General features: G+C 39.7%; 1 protein-coding gene across 5 annotated transcripts in view; it reads left to right on the plus strand.

The window, feature by feature from the left end:
- LOC140463954 (septin-9-like) overlaps nucleotides 1–19,265 on the plus strand; it is a 299,673-nt gene that overhangs the window by 219,969 nt on the left and 60,439 nt on the right. For all 5 annotated transcript variants that reach the window (XM_072558447.1, XM_072558449.1, XM_072558450.1 and 2 more), the window contains one exon: nucleotides 10,184–10,372. In XM_072558447.1, the coding sequence (XP_072414548.1) occupies nucleotides 10,184–10,372 (189 nt within the window). The remainder of the gene's footprint in view (nucleotides 1–10,183; nucleotides 10,373–19,265) is intronic.

The following is a 19,265-nucleotide window of genomic DNA, read 5'->3' on the forward strand; positions in this document are numbered from 1 at the left end:
TGAAAATCCATCCACCTGTACGGAGTTACACTTAAAATGGTGCACCACCTCACCCCATCTAGTGACCAGAGTAAATGAGTGCAAATAAATAAAATATACACTTATTCAGTAATATGGTGATACTGGTATTTTACAGAATATTTATACAGTCAGTCATACAGCATGGAAACAGACCCTTCGGTCCAACTAGTCCATGCCGGCCATGTTCCCAAACTAAACTAGTCCCACAGACTTCAATTGACCCGTGTCCCTCCAGCCCTTTCTTATTTTTGCACTTAACCAAATGTCATTTAAATGTTGTACCTGCATCTTTCACTTCCTCTAGCTGTTCATTCCACATATGAACCATCCTCTATTTTAAAAAAGTTGTTCCCATGTCATTTTTAAATCATTCGTCTCTCCCCTTAAAAATATGCCCCCCCCCCCAATTTTGAACTCCCCATTTTTGAATTCACCTAGTCTATGCCCCTCATGATTTTGTAAACTTGTATAAGGTCACCCCTCAACCTTCCATACTCCAGTTTTTCTTAAAAAAAAGTCCCAGCCTATCCAGCCCCTCCTTATCAAACTGAAATCATCCATTCCCGGCAACACTCTGGTAAATTTTTTCTGAACTCTCTCCAGTTTAATAATATCCTTCCTATAACAGGGCGACCAGAACTGCACACAAAGAGGCTTCACCAATGTCCTGTACAACCTCAAAATGATATCCCAATTGCTGTACTCCAAGGTCTCATCTATGAAAGACAAGTGTGTTACATGCCACCTGAACCACCCTGTCTATATGTGGCACAAATTTCAAAGAATTATGTACATGAACCTCAAGGTGTCTCTATTTTGCAGCACTACCCAGGGCCCAGCTATTAATTGTAGAAGTCCTGCCCTACTCTCTACCTTCCAGTCTTCAGTCCATTGACGCAACTGATCAAGATCTCTTTGTAAACTTAGATCACCATCTTCGCTGCCCACAATACCACCAGTTTTGGTGTCATCCACAAATCTACTAACCATGCCTTCGAAACACTTATCCGCATCATATCTATAAGTTTTGTTCTATATATGCTGTATTCGAGTAGGAACTAAATTTCTCAAAGCTGTCTGTCCAGTCTTCTCCTGGGTTCATTTTAAAACAAAGTCTTATACATGTAAAACAGAATATACTAAACATAGGTACCAGATTAGTCATTTTCTTTGGCATGGAGACTTGGATATCTCTGGGGTAATTGGGACAAGCAAGCATCTCTGAGCTTGATGAAAAGGAGGGGAAATGAACAGATGCTGAGCCATAGGAAGAATGTTCACAAGTTAACTGTGAAAGTTTGCTCTTTAAGTAAACTTCTCTTGTGCTGAAGAATTGGTTGTCTATAATTATATTATTAAATAGTGCATTATTGCACAATTCTTAATGAAAAGTGTTCTGAACAAATGAGGGATTGAATTGCTTTCCTTTCTTTCTCTTTAATTGTAACAGGCTTACTTAAAATTTGGAAAATAGACTTGCCAATCACCAATTGCATGTATGCATTTAACTATTTGTGCTGGGTTAGGCAGATAAGTTTCAAACAGAATAAGAGTTTAAGTTTATTTTTGTGAAACCTGACCTCTGTGTAACTATTTCAACATCAATACAAGGTCCGAAACACAATGCTAATGACAGGATTGCTATGGTCTATTAGTGCACAGATATTCTGAATGAGCATTACAACTCAGTGCCATTCCCCTTCCTTTTTCCTTATAACCCAGAATATTCTTTCAATTTAACTGGTCATCTAGTACACTCTCATAAAAAGCTGTTGCGCACATTGGTTCTTTGGCAAATTACCTTTACTCTGTGTATGTCTCGTACCCAGTTCTTTTATGAGAGCTTCTCCTCTTGATGCATGCACACACATGACTTCTCTCTACCTGTTAGTAGAAGTCCAAAGATTCATTGCATAGTCAAAAATGTAGCTTGGGTTTGTTTCTGCACTCATTTGTTAATATTGGTTTCATGGCTTCCAGAGAGTAGATATTAAGTAATGTTCAGTTCTTTTTTTTTCTGAAAGTGTCATATTAGACATGCAATGTTATCTGTGGAGAATAAAAACAGTTGATGCCAGACCTTCTGAGTTTCTCTAGCACTTTTTGCTTTACTTTTGATTAGATTGTACTGTCTTTAAATCAGTTTTTGATTCAAAATACTTGTGTCTCCCTGCATTGGAATGTGCTTTATATAGTGTTACAAACTACAGCCATTTTCGTGTGAACCACTCTCCCTTTGTTTCAATGAAATATCCTTCCACAGCTGAAACTGCCTTTTTAAAATGGTCTGAAATGTGAATCTAATGAATAAAATTCCAAATTAATGTTTGAGCTCAACTTCAGGAAAGTATGTTCTTTATCTAAAATAAACTTAATTAAGTATTGGCTAACAAACATTATTCTGCTATAATCTAGCAAACTCACTTTTAAATATCCAAAGAAATAAAATGCAACCTTTTAAACAAGTGTCTAATTGAAAAATATCAGATGACAGATGATATTTCTATTGTGCTCATTTAGAAAATATCTTGAAATGCCTGATGAAGAAGATCCTTGGAAGACCCAGTTAGGTTATTTATGAATACTTTTGATGCCGATGTTTCTAATTCTGTCTTCTGTAGTAGCAGTTGCCAATGCTTGGACTGTGCGCTTGAAAGCATAACGCTTGTATACCTAGGGTTTTTCACGCTATTCTAGATGTGAGTATTAACCACCTTTTTAACACACTGCATAAAATTGATGTTTCTTTTTAAATTTATTTCTATATCCCCTATCCCCAACCATTTCTAAACCTTCTCAATTACTTTTAAATGAGTGAACTTAATTTTCTATGTTACTTTCTGCAATGCGTTGTCGAGAACATCAGCCAAAGTAGTTGGTGATGGACTATCCCAACTTTAGAAACTCAGTTAATATTTAAAATCTTCGTAATAAGATCAAATTTGAATATTGCTGAAATCTTGAAAGGAGGAATGAAAACTGACCTGTGTCTGTGTTGATCTGGAAATATTTGGTGTTGGGATATCTTCAGAAGAAAAAATGCCATTTTTCGTTCATGGAATGTGAGCATCACTGGCTTTGCAAGAATTTATTGCCGATCTCTAATTGCTCTGGAGAGGGGAGTGTTGAGCTGTCTCCTTGGACTGTAAAGACATCCATAGGGCAGTTATGAAGAGAGTTCCAGGATTTTGTGAAGGAACAGCAATATACATACTTTCATCTCAGGATGGTGTATGGGTTGGAAAGGAACTTCAAGTTGGAGTGTTCCCATGTATCTGCTGAGCTCCTCTATCTAGGTGGTAGAAATTGTGGGTTTGGAAGGTGCTATTGGTGAGTTACACCAGTGCATCTTGTAAATTGTACACATGTTGTCAGTGTACTTTGGCAAAAGGAATGAAGGTTGAAGGTGATGGATGGGTGGCCAATCAAGTGACTTGGATCATTTCCAGCTACTTGAATATTGTTGGAGCTATACTCACCCAGGCAAGTGGGGAGGATGCTAGGAAGCTTCTGACCTGTGCCTGGTAGATGGTGGACTGAATTTGGAGAGTCAGGGAGTCATTGATAAAGTAACTGAAGATAGTTGAACCTTTAGCCTGAGAAACTCCTGCAGTGATGTCCTGAATCTGAGATCATTGACTTCCAACAATCACCACATTCTTTTTGTGCCATATGACTTCAGTGGAGAGCTTTCTCCCTGATTCCCATTGACTTTAGTTTTGTTGGGGTTCATTATGTCACACTAAAACTATATATATTTGCAAAGGGTTAGTGTGCATTTATGGAGGAGGAAAAATCTGACTGACTCTGACTCCGAAATCGTCGTCATCTTTTTGAGTCAGAGTCAAAGAGACATATAGGATGAAAACAGACCTTTCAGTCCAACGTGTCCATGCTGACCAGATAGCCTAAACTAATCTAGTCCCCTTTGCCTGCGCTTGGCCCATATCCCTTAAAACCCTTCCTATTCGTATACACGTCCAGATGACTTATACATTTTAGTAGTTGTACTAGCCTCCACTACTTCCTCCGGCAGATCATTTCATACACGCACCACCCTCTGTGAAAAAGTTGCTCCTTAGGTCGCTTTTTAATTTTTTTTCTTTCTCACCGTAAACCTATGCCCTCCAGTTCTGGACTCCCCAGCCCCAGGGAAAATACCTTGCCTATTATCCTATTTGAGCTCCTCATGATTTTATAAAGCTCTGTAAGGTCACATCTCAGCCTCTGCTGGTTCAGGGAAAACAGCCCCAGCCTATTCAACCTCTCCCTATAGCTCAAATCCTCCAATCTTGGCAACGTCCTTGTAAATCTTTTCTGAACCCTTTCAGGTTTCACAACATCCTTCCAATAGGAAGGAGACCAGAATTGCGCACAATTTTCCAAACGTGGCCTAAACAATGTCCTGTACTCAATGCTGTGACCAATAAAGGAAAGCATTCTTTATAATCCTATCATTATCCTTCATTATCCTATCTACCTGAGACTCCACTTTCAAGGAACTATGAACCTGCACTCCAAGGTTTATTTGGGGAGATTGAAAGATTTTTACAACAAATATGTCGTACTGGCCAATGTATAATCAAGACAGGATTTTTTTGAATGGTTATATGCATTTGGATATGTTACTTCAGCTTCTCTAGGTTTATAAATACAATTACTTCCGTTGTGTGAACCCTCAAAATTTTAACAAAACATTCTTTCTTGACTGTTTGTAAAGATTTTTTTGACCAGAAAAGGAATTCAGGTTTATGGTGAGAGGGTGGGTAAGTGGAGCTGAAGCCTTAAAAAGAGCAGCCATGATCTTATTGAATGGTGGAGCAGGCTTCAACGGCCAGATGGCCTGTTCCTGCTCCTGGTTCTTATTTTGTAAAAGTGTAAACCTTCAGTAAAGAAACATTATGCAGCGATTGAGATTTTTAAAAACATTTTCTTCCCTGAATAGGAATGAAATTGGTGATATTTAAAGCCTATTCTTCTTGAGATGGCTGTCATAATTGAACATCTTTATGTTACATTATGGAAGTCATAACCATATATATTGCCTTTTAGACAACAGATAATAGGTGCAGGAGAAGGCCATTCTGCCCTTCAAGCCTGCACCACCATTCAATATGATCATGGCTGATCATCCTTAATTGGTATCCTGTTCCTGCCTTATCTCCATAACCCTTGATTCCACTATCCTTGAGAGATCTATCCAACTCTCTCTTAAACGAATCCAGAGACTGGGCCTTCACTGCCCTCTGGAGCAGAGCATTCCACACAGCCACCACTCTCTCTGGGTGAAGAGGTTTCTCCTCATCTCTGTCCTAAATGGTCTACCGTATATATTTAAGCTGTGTCCTCTGTTTCAGCACTCACCCATAGAGAAAACATGTTTCCTTCCTCCAGAGTGTCCAATCCTTTAATAATCTTATATGTCTCAATCAGATCCCCTCTCAGTCTTCTAAACTCGAGGGTATACAAGCCCAATCGCTCCAGTCTTTCAGTGTAAGGTAGTCCCGCCATTCCAGGAATTGACCTCGTGAACCTACGCTGCACTCCCTCAATAACCAGAATGTCTTTCCTCAAATTTGGAGACCAGAACTGCACACCGTACTCAAGGTGTGGTCTCACCAGGGCCCTGTACAGCTGCAGAAGAACGTCTTTGCTTCAGTATTCACTCCCTCTTGTTATGAATGCCAGCATGCTATTAGCCGCCTTCACTACCTGCTGTACCTGCATGCTTACCTTCATTGACCGGTGTACAAGAACACCCAGATCTCTTTGTACTGCCCCTTTACCTAAATTGATTCCATTTAGGTAGTAATCTGCCTTCCTGTTCTTGCCACCATAGTGAATAACCATACATTTATCCACATTAAACCGCATCTGCCCTGCGTCTGACCACTCACCTAACCTGTCCAGGTCACCCTGTAATCTCCTAACATCCTCCTCACATTTCACCCTGCCACCCAGCTTAGTATCATCAGCAAATTTGCTAATGTTATTACTAATACCATCTTCTATATCATTAACATATATTGTAAAAAGCTGCGATCCCAGTACTGATCCCTGCGGTACCCCACTAGTCACTGCCTGCCATTCTGAAATGGAGCCGTTTATCACTACTCTTTGTTTCCTATCAGCCAACCAACTTTGAATCCAAGTTAGTACTTTGCCCCCAATACCATGCGGCCTAATTTTGCTCACTAACCTCCTATGTGGGACTTTATCAAAAGCTTTCTGAAAGTCCAGGTACACTACATCTACTGGATCTCCCTCGTCCATCTTCAGAGTTGCATCCTCAAAAATTCCAGAAGGTTAGTCAAGCATGATTTCCCCTTCATAAATTCATGCTGACTCTGACCTATCCTGTTACTACTATCCAGATGTGTCATAATTTCATCCTTTTATAAGAGACTCCAGCATCTTTCCCACCACTGAGGCCAGACTAACTGGCCAATAATTTCCTGCTTTCTCTCTCCCACCTTAAAAAGTGGTACAACATTAGCCACCCTCACTTGGGGCATCTATCGAACTCTGGAAAATAATCACCAACGCATCCACGATTTCTCGAGCCACCTCCTTCAGTGCCCTGGGATGTAGACCATCAGGCCCCGGGGACTTATTGACCTTCAGACCTAACAGTCTCTCCAACACCAATTCCTGGCAAATATAAATTCCCTTCAGTTCAGGTCTTTCAGCCACTGTTATCTCAGGAGATTGCTTGTGTCTTCCCCAGTGAACACAGATCTGAAGTATCAATTCAATTCTTCTGCCATTTCTTTGTTCCCCGTAATATATTCCCCTATTTCTGTCTTCAAGGGCTCAATTTTAGTCTTAACCATTTTTTTGCCTTTCACATACCTAAAAAAGCTTTTACTATCCTCTTTTTTTATATTTTTGGCCAGATTACCTTCGTACCTCATTTTTTTTCTCTGCGTATTTCCTCCTTCGATCAGTTGATACAAGCAGCCCCCAAGCTTATTCTGCTATTCAAATATACAGTATATCGGCTGATCAAATATCACAACTCTACTTGTCTATCTTTGCTTTAAGGCTGGCTACCTTTTACAAAAAGATCCATTGACTGGAATCTTGAAAATAAAAATAGATCCAGCAGTCTAAATTTTAAACTATAACCAACAAAATTCGGTTTTACAAGGTGTGTGCTGTCAAAGGTAGTGATATGACTAGTTCTACCCCTGCATTTCCTGTATTGCATCACTACAAATAAGTCATTTGAAGAAAATAGAGTTGTAATAGAGATATTGGACTGGAAATATAACCTATCAGTGTACCATTTAAGTGAACTAAAACCAGATTTTTTTTAAAATTGGCTTATCAAAATCATATTAATTTTTGATGCAAATATTGTCATTTTCAGTGATTCCAGTAAATAAGGTGCTTGGATTATGATATTATTTTCTGTGAAATCAATAATGTTCTGAATCCAATGTCTAATTTCTTGTTTCCTGCCTATTGTACCCTTTTACTTTTAATATCAGTTGCAGAGCTCAATTCTCTATGAAACTGTAGCTGAATTCAAAACTATAGGCAGTTTGAACTGTATGTGAATACTTGGAATATGATTTTGGAGAAGATTTGTAGCTCAGGTTGTGGATCAGGTTGTAAATTTGAAGCTTACATCCTGAGTACCTTGTATGAATTATGTCAAAACCATTCAACATTACCATTTGATTAGTTGTCTGTAAAGATGCATCTTAAAGAATTCTAAGAATTTCCAAGAATGCTAATTGATGGCCTTCAGTATCTGTGTAATTTTTCAAGATTGTATAGATTATGTAATATCATTTTCCAAGAATTATTCTGATGCATAATGTTTCAATTAACATTGCTTCGAAATGTATAAAGAATATTAAAGTCAGAGCATAGAAAATTTTATTAAATTTTATATATTTTTTAAATACCTGAAATCCGTTATGAAAATATTTGCTAACACGTCAATATTACTATAATTGCCACACTCAGTAGCTTGGATTTTCCACTAAAAGTAATGGGCTATTGGTAATCAAGATTGTGGATATGCAAATTGGAAAATATCTGTTAGCCATTGCACAGTCCACATTTTAAACATCAAAATCAGGAAGTTACTGACTGTATTGCCCTGTTGCTGCAGAGGTTATGCCGTATCTTTTTAAAAAGTGTCAGCATTGAGACGTGAATGGGGCAGAATGGCTGCATTTGTGTAATAGACATGGTGTTAATTATATGCAAAGCTTTCACTTGTCCATTCCAAGTTTTAACAGCTTGTTACATCTTAACTTCCTCCCTCCTTGGCACTAAAAATTAACTCCTGCAGTATGACACCTCCATCTCTTTAGGTTTTAATAATTGTTGGAGATTTTAAAATCTTGAGTTGTGGCCTTTTTAAATCTGTCAATTTATTTTCTGTCCCTGAATTGGTATTGTGTTAATGATTTTAATTGGCTAACCTGGTTCAGACATTTTGCACACCAAAAACACATCCTTCAATCTGATTAAGATACATAACTGTTTGCTGTTTTCAGAAAGGTCCTAGATCTCTTTTCTAAAGTCTTTTTCTAATCACAACACATTCCAATGCAAAATCCTGAAGAACACCATAAGGTCACTAACCAACAATGAGATTAACTACAAGATTGTCTAGACTTCATCTGAGAAGTCCAGTTTCTGTATATTTCTCTGCAGAGAGAGAATATATTTATCCATTAAAGATCACTGCTTTCAGAATAAATCAATGCTTTATTCATATTTGTTTTAAAATTTTTGTTCGCCTCAATCAATTGGTGTTTGCCTCAATCAATCAATGTTACCTTCTGCAATAGGTATGTACAGTATATGCTTGGTATTAATAGTGGTCCTCTTGTATTCAGTAAAAAGTCTCTCAAGGTGATGGCCATTTCTATTTGTTTGTCCAGCAAAAGCTTTTATAAATAATTTGTTTATGTGAAACTTCAATCTTAATAGTGCACCTCTGATTCAGAACCTGAATTGAAGAGGGGAGAAGAAAGAATGTAGAATAGGGAGAGTAGTGAAGTTATAGTTAGCATGCAAGATTTTTGAGATCCCTGTGACCTTAAGTGGTACTTGCATTAAGAAAATGTTCTTTTCAAACTTTGCGGTGTGAAGATTAGCAAATCTCTTCGAATCTGCATCGTAATGTTATAACTAAGAGAAAATTTAAGAGCAGTGTCCAATTACCATATTGTTGGTTAAAATTGCAAAAACATTTTAATCTTAGGATCTCTATCTCAATGATAAAACTGTTTGACTACAATGATGTATTTAGAATGTTACTGAGAATTTCATCAATGGTTTGCCAACTGTTCTCACAGCACTGGAGCTCATTTTAAAATATGACCATAGTTTGTATAATAATTAATTGTAATAATAAATTTCCTCTAATTTGTTAATTGTGCCCAAAGGTAAAATATTGGGGAACTGAGTGATATCTAGTGATAAAATGCTTGAACACGTCTCCATGTTCAAACGGTCTCAAATGCTACAATTTTAAATTTTGTAGCAATTCCTTTCTCTTTTTTTCTTGAAATGTCATATTGTCGACATAATTTTGCTTCACCTCCTTCCAAAAATCTAATATTTTGGAGCAGCTATATTTGGAGTGTAATGAAAACATCTGCAATTTTTTTAAGGGGTTCAGTTTCCTAGACATTTTTAATGTGTTTGTACCTGCAGCGAGAGGTAGAGTTGTTCCTCCTCTTGTCCTCCTTGAGTGACTTTTTTTTGAAGTTAGAAAACTAGATTAGTTTGATACTTCAGGAAGTACAAAATAGCGTTTCAAAGTTACTGTGTCCACCCTTGTCTCTTGTATGACAACAATTCTCAACTATTGAACTTCCTGGTTTGTCGTCATCTATGAGAAAACCAGTTATTGAGAACAGAAAGAGTCCCAATAGGCCATTTTGAGTAGTGTTTAGATGTGTGTATTTTGACCTTGGATATTCATCTTGTTATTCAAAAACCAGTTTCTGTGCAACTCTTAGCTGCTGTTAGTTCAGTAGTTTTCTCCCCTAATCTGTCTCTGGGATTAACTCATTTGCATTTATAGCATTACTATGATTTTTGTCACAATAATTTGATTTTTTTGTGTGTGTGTATATATATATATGTATGAATTGCTCTTTTTTTTTTCCTTTTTTTTCCATACTGGTAGGTGCAGAAAATAGCTCGATCAAACCCAGCATTATGTCTGAATCTTCTCGAGACGCGACCGTAAAGCAGTCCATGCAAAATGAGAAGCCAGAATTTGAAAATTTTGGATATGTGGGCATTGATTCCATTCTTGAACAGATGAGAAGGAAAGCTATGAAACAAGGGTTTGAATTCAATATAATGGTTGTAGGTAAGTCATCAAAGAACAAAAGTTTGCTTTAATTAACCTGATGATCACATACTTTGAATTTAACACAATAGACATTGGATTGGCCTTGCATGCTTGCGCAGTGTGGGATACTTATGCAAGAGACCATTTGAGTCATGGGCTTAAGTCCGTTTGGTTAAGCTACTTTTGATGCACAACAGAATTGAAGCTTGTTCATTTGAAATAAGCAATCTAGAAATATCTTTGAGATCAAAATGGTTATGGGGGCATAAGAAAAGAGTAGCTGTTTTAGCCCATTGAGTCCCCTCTGCCTTTTTAATACAACCATGGCTGTTTGACCACTGCAATGTCTTTTACCCCCACTACTCTCCAAAACCTTTTACTACTTTGGTTATCAGAAAGCTATCAATCTCCAGTCAAACCTTCAAAGAGTTTGGGCCAGAGTTGGTACTTGAATAGTGAGCTATGTGAAATTCTATTTTGGGAACTTGTACAAGGTGCATATAGACAGAATGTTTTGTGTGAAATTTTAAGTTAGGATTAGATTTTATTATCATATGTATTTTAGTACAGAAATACCTGTGAGTACAGTGTCACTATTCCCAGCACCATCTTAAGTCCAAAAGTATCTAGTAACAACATTTTAGGTAGAAATTAGAAAAATAGAGAAATGAAGTCTTTAAGTGCTTGGCCATGCTGCACTTGCATTCCCTCTAAGGGCCCCCTCTCCTCTGCCTTAGCCGCTCTTCTCGGCTTTGGCCAGCTCTACGGGAGACCCCAGGCTTCCTGCTCTTGCTGTCACAGCAGATGCTGGGGGACCTCCCTCACTTTTATGTTGGTCTCGCTCTTCCCACATTGGGCTTGATCTCTGACCATTGCAGTCCAGATCCAGGCCCCCAGTTGCTGCCACGCTCTGGACGGCACCAAGCGTGCTCTCGAAGGTCCGTTTGATCGTCCCTGCATTTGCCACTGCTGCAAATGCTGGGGGACTTCTCTCACTGCCAAGTTGGGCTCGTTCTCCCCGAGGTGACTCAATCTCCCACGTGCTGCACTTGCTCTCCTCCATGCTGCACAAACCTGCTCTCCGTAGAAGATGAATAGATCAAAGTCAGAAAAGAAAGCAGTGAAAGAAGAAGAAAAGAAAAAGTGAATAGAGCAGATGAGTTCCAGGAAGGAGCCCTTGCGTTGTGTTGCTATTCTGCTGCCATGTTAGACTCACGAGCATTTTAGAACGAGGAGTCACTGTTTAAAAATAAGAGATCCCACATGTAAGGCAGGGATGTTTTGAGGGTAGAGAGTCTTTGGAAGGCTATTTATCGAAAGGCAAAGGAAGTAAATTCTTTGCCCAGAAGTGGGTAGATTCTTAATCAGCAAAGGGGTGAAAGGTTTCAACAGGAGGTGGGAATGCAGAGTGTAATCAGTTCTGCATGATCTTAGCAAATATTGGACGAAGTTTGAAGGCTTAAGGGGTTTGGGGAGGGCCCATGGCTTTAGCTCTTGAGGTTCATTAAGAATAGTCATTTTTATTTTTGACTGCTGCCTTGATGCTCGTGATACTGCCGCAATTTTATTTACCAAATGAATCTCTCATCTGGGCTTCCATAGATCTTGCGACTGGTGTGCACTTGTCGCGTACAATCCAAGATTTGATGACTTACCCGCTTTGTTTCCAGCCTCAGCATAACTTCTATGGTCAAAAGCCTTACAAACATAAAGGAATAAAACTGGGTTCTTACCTTGGCTTCGTCTGATCAGCTGCCTGGTTCATTTACAAGATAGGCCATTGTTTCAAGATGTCAGTTATCCTTATCATGATTGTTCCTCTATACGAGACACTTAAAATAATTTACCATGTAACGTGGCAAGACGTGTCCTCACACATAAGGGTGGTATCTATGTGGACATGCTGATACGTCTAGCAGTGGCTGCAGTGACCAGGCTCTCTTCCTGAGCAATATAACTTAAAAGCTGAAGACTTGCTAATTCTTTCATTACTGCATGATGACTTACTGCATGCCTGGAACATGTTCTAATACCATGTAATCAGTTTGCCTTAAAAAAGGCAGAAAGCTGAAGCAGATGACATTACCTTTGAAGTTTTCCATTGGTGCAGTGACCATGAGATGATTGACTTTAAAAGTCATCCAAAAATACACCACAATATTGAGGATCCCACTATTCAGTTTCTGTGAAATGAGTTCAGAATACAGTTGCTACCACAGACTCTACTTTCAAAATTGAAGTTCCTTTACTTTTCATTTTTTGACGTAGAGATGTACAACACAGACATGCACCCTTCGCTCCAATTTGTCTATGCTGACCAGATATCCTAAATTAATCTAGCCCCCTTTGCCAGCATTTGGCTCATCGCTCTAAACCCTCCCTATTCAGATGCATCTTAAATGTTGTAATTGTACCAGCCTCCATCACTTCCTCTGGCAGCCCATTCCATACACTCACCACCTTCTGCATGAAAAGGTTGTCCCTTAGGTCTCTGTTAAATCTTTCCTCTCTCACCTTAAACTTACACCTTCTAGTTTTGGACTCCCTTATGCTAGAGAAAAGACTTTGGCTATTTACCCTATCCATGCCCCTCATGATTTTATAAACTGTTAGAAGCTCTCACCTCAGCCTCCGATGCTCCAAGGAAAACTGCTTCAGCCTATTCAGCCTCTCCCCAGTGCTCAAACCTTCCAACCATAGCAACATCCTTGTAAATCGTTTCTGAGCCCTTTCAAGTTTCACAACATCTTTCCTATATAGGGAGTCCTAAATTGAACGCAGTATTCCAATAGTGGCCTAACTAATGTTCTGTACAGTCTCAACATGACCTCCCAACTCCTATACTCGATGCACTGACCAATAAAGGCAGGCAAACCAAATGCTGCCTTCACTACCCTGTTTACCTCTGACTATGAAAATGCACTCCAAGGTCTGAATACTTTTTTGTAAATTTTAATTGTGCATTTCAGTGGGAATGTATGAACAGTGTTTGTAAATTGTTAATGATCTGGGTTATTAAACTGCCTAGCCTTCAGGACAACAACACCATAAAGCCTTGTCACTGCAGCCACTGCTCGACATATCAGCATGTCCACATAGATACCACCCTTACGTGTGAGGACACGTCTTGCCACGTACATGGCAAACACTCAACCAACGGTGTCTATCTCATGCTGCAGGCAAGGATGCCCTGAGGCATGGTACATTGATGTGACCAAGCAACCAGTACGACAATGGATGAATGGACACCGCGCAATAATTGCCAGGCAGAAGTGTTCCCTCCAGTCAGGACAAACTTCAGCAGTCCGGGCCATTCAACCTCGGACCTTCAGGTGACCATCCTCCAAGTAGTAATGCAGAGTCGCCGAGAAGAAGCTTATAGCCAAGTTCAGTATCCGCAGGAATGGCCTCAACTGGGACCTTGGGTTCATGTCACACTGCAGGTGGCCCCACTGCACCACGCACACATGCGTGCGCACATGGCCCCCTCTCACATACATAAGCTCTGTCTCATACACATGCACCCCACCCCGTACTCTATATGAATAGGAAGGGTTTGGAGGGGTATGGGCTGGGTGCTGACAGGTGGGACTAGATTGGGTTGGGATATCTGGTTGGCGTGGACGAGTTAGTCCGAAGGGTCTGTTTCCATGCTGCACGTCTCTATGATTCTACGACACTCTTGTGCACCCACTCTCTCTCAGGCATAAACCACATTACACACTCTCTCACACTTACTCTTTCTCACATGCACTCTCACCTGCATGCACGCACTCACCTGTCTCTCCCACACACACGTTTATGGGGTGAAGTTGTTTTTGCAGAATTACATTTTATTTTGCTCAAAAACTCTATGAATCTGTGGGAAACTCTGCAAATGCCACTTTCGTAATAGAAGCAGTCTAACACAATATTGAGACACAGACAGCCCTCACAACTTAATGCATTGTCTGAGCTGAGGTGGCACCTATTGTTAGAAAAGCTCTGGGATTTCTATATCAAAGAACAGAAACCGATACATCCTATTCTAAAAGATAAAAGACTTGATCTAAAATTAAAAATCACTTCTTAACCTTTAATAACCCAAAGTTAAAAATGGCAACTCCAGGTTATAGTCCAACAGGTTTAATTGGACAAACACCTGATGAAGGAGCGGTGCTCTAAAAGCTAGTGCTTCCAATTAAACCTGTTGGACTATAACCTGGTGTTGTGTGATTTTTAACTTTGTACACTCCAGTCCAACACCGGCATCTCCAAATCATGATCTAAAATTGTTTATTGTATCATCACATCTCCATGACTCTCTTCAATTTGGCTATAAATTCTGTGTCTTATAATCTCCTTCTCCACAACCACCTGAGGAAGAAGTAGCGCTTCGAAAGCTCGTATTTCCAAATAAACCTGCCCGCCTATAACCTGGAGTTGCCATTTTTAACTTTGGGTTATTAAAGGTTAAGAAGCTTACCATTCAAGGCATTATCTTTGGAAGATATCCAGGCGTTCAGTTTTCAATGGTAGCACCCATTAATGCTTGCAAGCAAAACACTGCATTTAAACCAAGTTCACATGGTCCAGATAGAATGATTCATGTAGTCTGCATTAGCCAAATGATTTAGACTTATCATTTGATAATTTGCCTTTTATGGTGACCTGCTGGATGTTGTATGGAGTGCACAGAAATGTGGAGCTGAGCTGGAAGTGAGTTCCCATTGCCTTAAGACAATGTTTCCTTCCAGATTCAAAATTTTAGGCTGAAGAGGTTTAACTTGACATCGTCTTGTGATGTTTTTAATAATGGTAAAAATAAAAAATGGGATTTATGTGTGTATCAGCAATGCACAGTCTCCTATACTATATTTGCATATTTTGTTTGAAGTCTGAAGTTTATGGCTGTTTTGGAGTGAGCCAGTTTAAAAAGATATTTTAGATTAGATTCCCTACAGTGTGCAAACAGGCCCTTCGGCCCAACAAGTCCATACCGACCCTCCGAAGAGTAACCCACTTCCCTCTGACTAATGCACCTAACACTATAGGTAATTTAGCATAGCCAATCCACCTGACCTGCACATGTTTGGACTGTGGGAGGAAACCCACACAGACACTGGGAGAATGTGCAAACTCCACACAGGCAGGCAGTCACCCAAGGCTGGATTTGAACCTGGGTCCCTGGTGCTGTGAGGCTGCAGTGCTAACCACTGTGCCGCCCACAAAGATAATTGGCTTTTATTTTTCTCTTTATTGTCAATAGTAATGATTTAATTTTCAGTGCTGCCCTGACTTGGTTAGGCCAAATAGGAGTCAGAGCATTAAGGGTGATCGTATCACTTGAGGCTCTAAACTTTGAAGAGATATTTGGAGCTTGTTATTTTCATTGAAGAAAAGGTTTTAAAGGAGCAAATGTGAGCATAGACTATTGTAAAATATAAGCAGTGACTGAGAGTGAGCAATGTAATTGGGGACTCGAGTATGATGAAACTCAAGGGACACTATTGATGAAGAAAATTATTTCGCCTCCACTGAGTAATTGAAAGCATTCAAAGTTTGGTAGAAAATTTGTAGCTCGGGTGCTCGTTGTCGTGGTTCTGTTTGCCGAGCTGGGAATTTGCCTTGCAAACGTTTCGTCCCCTGTCTAGGTGACATCCTCAGTGCTTGGGAGCCTCCTGTGAAGCGCTTCTGTGCTGTTTTGTCCGGTATTTATAGTGGCCTGTCTCTGCCGCTTCTGGTTGTCAGTTCGAGCTGTCCACTGCACCTCATATACCAGCCACTGCAGTGGACAGCTCGAACTGACAACCGGAAGCGGCAGAGACAGGCCACTATAAATACCAGACAAAACAGCACAGAAGCACTTCACAGGAGGCTCCCAAGCACTGAGGATGTCACCTAGACAGGGGACGAAACGTTTGCAAGACAAATTCCCAGCTCGGCGAACAGAACCACGATAATTGAAAGCATTTTCGGCAACATAATGGCTTGTCACACTTTTAACTCTCATTTTATTTCACGTATTTCATTGTTGACTTGTAAATTTAAAGCTCTTTTCTCTTGGAATCTGAGCTTTCTTGCCCTATGGACTTTTAGATAAATTTTGTAGCATGAACAGGGATTGAACCCAAATCACTATTTATCAGTTGTTGGCTTTATCTCGTGAGCCCTTAGTACTTGTTGTCTACACAAGATGTCCTTGATTGTATTGCTAAACAAATTTGTTCGACAGGAAATAACAGAAGTAAATACAGTAGTAATGCAACTTGTGTATTTCAATGGTGGTTAAATTTAACTAACTGTTTGAGTAGCAGGCAATAAATTTTATTACTGTATTGAACTTCTGTTGTAAGCTCTCTGTATAAACCTGTATGGTGTCATCGCACTATCCACTGTAATCCTAGTTTTTTATCTCCCAGTTCCTCAGCCTAAACTGCAGATCAATTCCTATGAGTGAAACTAGTGTGACAAAGGTTGGAGGATTTGTGGTGATAGGACAAATTAATATAAATATTCAAATATTTTTAGAATAGAATAACTTTAATTGTCACGTGCACTTTGTCATCTTAGGTGTTCGGTAACCAGGTACAGATATTTTAAGTGTTTGTTACAAAATTGAAAGAGTAAAAAACAACTTGGCATAGGAATACAAAGTTTTAATAAGTACTCAAAAGTCCATAAGACGTACGAGTGGAAATAAGGCCATTCAGCCCATCAAGTACACTACGCCATTCAATCATGGCTGATGGGCATTTCAGTGCCATTTACCCGCACTCTCCTCATATCCCTTCATTCCTTCCGAGATTAAGAATTTATCAATCACTGCCTTGAAGACATTTAGTATTGGCCTCTACTGTGCTCTGTGGCAATGAATTCCATAGGCCCACCATACTCTGGCTGAAGAAATGTCTCCTCATTTCGATTCTAAATTGACCCCTCTAATTCTAAGGCTGTGCCCATGGGTCCTAGTCTCCCTGCCTAACAGAAACAAATTCCCACCCTTTCTAAGCCATTATGTTGTGAGTTTCTATTAGATTTCTCTCAACCTTCTACACTCTAATACAATCCTCAGCCATTCATCGTATATTAGGCCTACCATTCCAGGGATCATCCGTTTTAATCTCTGCTGGACATGTTCCAGTGTCAGTATGCCCTTCCTGAGGAGTGGGGCCCAAAACTGGACACCGTATTCTAAATGGGGCCTAACCAGAGCTTCATAAAGTCTCAGTAGCACATCACTGCTTTTGCATTCCAACCCTCTTGAAATAAATGACAACATTACATTTGCTTTCTTAACCACTGACTCAACCTGAAAGCCAACCTTTAGAGAATCCTGGACTAGCACTCCCAGATCCTTTTGTACTTTGGCTTTATGAATTGTCTCACTGTTTAGAAAATAGTCCATGCCTGCTTTCTTTTTTTTCCCCAAATGCAAGACCTCACATCGAATTTCATCAGCCATTTCTTGGACCACTCTCCTAAACTGCCTAAATCTTTCTGCAGCCTCCCCACCACCTCAGAACCACCTGCCTGTCTGCCTAACTTCATATCATCGGCAAACTTTGCCAGAATGTCCCCAGTCCCTTCATCCAGATCATTAATATATACCGTGGACAGCAGCAGCTGTGGGACACCATTTGTCACCAGCTGCCATTCCAAAAAAGAACCTTTTATCCCAACTCTCCGCCCTCTGTCAGACAGCTAATCCTCAATTATGCCAGTATCTCACCTCTAACACAATGAGCCCTCACCTTATTGAAGGTCTTTTAGAAGTCTAGGTAGATAACATCCACTGGATTTCCCTTGTCTAACCTATTTGTTACCTCTTCCAAGAATTCTAGCAGGTTTATCAGGCATGACCCCTTACTAAATCCATGCTGACTTGTTCAAAGCTGACCCTGCACTTCAAAGAATTTAGAAATCTCATCCTTAATGATGGATTCTAGAATTTTACCTATAACCAAAGTTAGGCTAATTGGCCTATAGTTTTCCACCTTTTGTCTTGATCCTTTCTTGAACAAGGAGGTTACAACACCGATTTTCCAATCATCGGGGACTTTCCCTGACTCGAGTGATTTTTGAAAGATTACAATCAATGCCTCCACTATTTCTTCAGCCACCTCCCTAAGAACTCAAGAATGTAGCCCATCCAGGCCAGGAGATTTATCAACTTTTAGACCTTTTAGTTTTTCTAGCACTTTCTCGTTTGTAATGGCTACCATACTCAACTCTACCCATTGACTCTCTTTAATTATTGGGATATTACTCATGTCTCCCACTGTGAAGACTGAAGCAAAGTTAAGTTCTTTAGCTATTTCCTTATCTCCCATCACTAGCCTTTCTGCATCAATTTGGAGCAGCCCAATTTCTACTTTTGCCTCTCGTTTGTTTCTTATGTATTGAAAGAAACTTTTACTATCATTTCTAAATTGCTGGTGAGCTTACCTTCATATTTGATCATCTCCTTCCTTATATCTCTCTTTGTTATCCTCTGTTTGTTTGTTTTTGTAGTCTTCCTAATCTTCTGATTTCCCAGTGCTCTTGGCCACTTCATAAGCTGTCTTTCTCTTTGATACATTTCCTGGCTTCCTTTGTCAGCCATGGCTGCCTAATCCATCCCCCCCCCCCCCCCCTGCCCCGGATAATCTTTCTTTTCTATGGGATGAACCTTTGTACTGTGTACTTTGTCCTCAATTACACCCAGAACCTCCTGCCTTTGTTGCTGTACTATCTTTCCCGCTAGGCTCTGCTTCCAGTCAATTTTCGTCAGTTCTTCTCTCATGCCCCTGTAATTACCATTATTTAACTATAACGCCATTACATCAGATTTTGTCTTCTGTCTTTCAAACTCCGTTGCCTCCTCACTGTTCCCTTACTTTAAGATCTTTCATAAAGTCTGGCTCATTACATAGCATAAAGTCCAGAATAG

This window comes from Chiloscyllium punctatum, chromosome 39 (assembly GCF_047496795.1).
Source record: "Chiloscyllium punctatum isolate Juve2018m chromosome 39, sChiPun1.3, whole genome shotgun sequence".
NCBI lineage: Eukaryota > Metazoa > Chordata > Chondrichthyes > Orectolobiformes > Hemiscylliidae > Chiloscyllium > Chiloscyllium punctatum.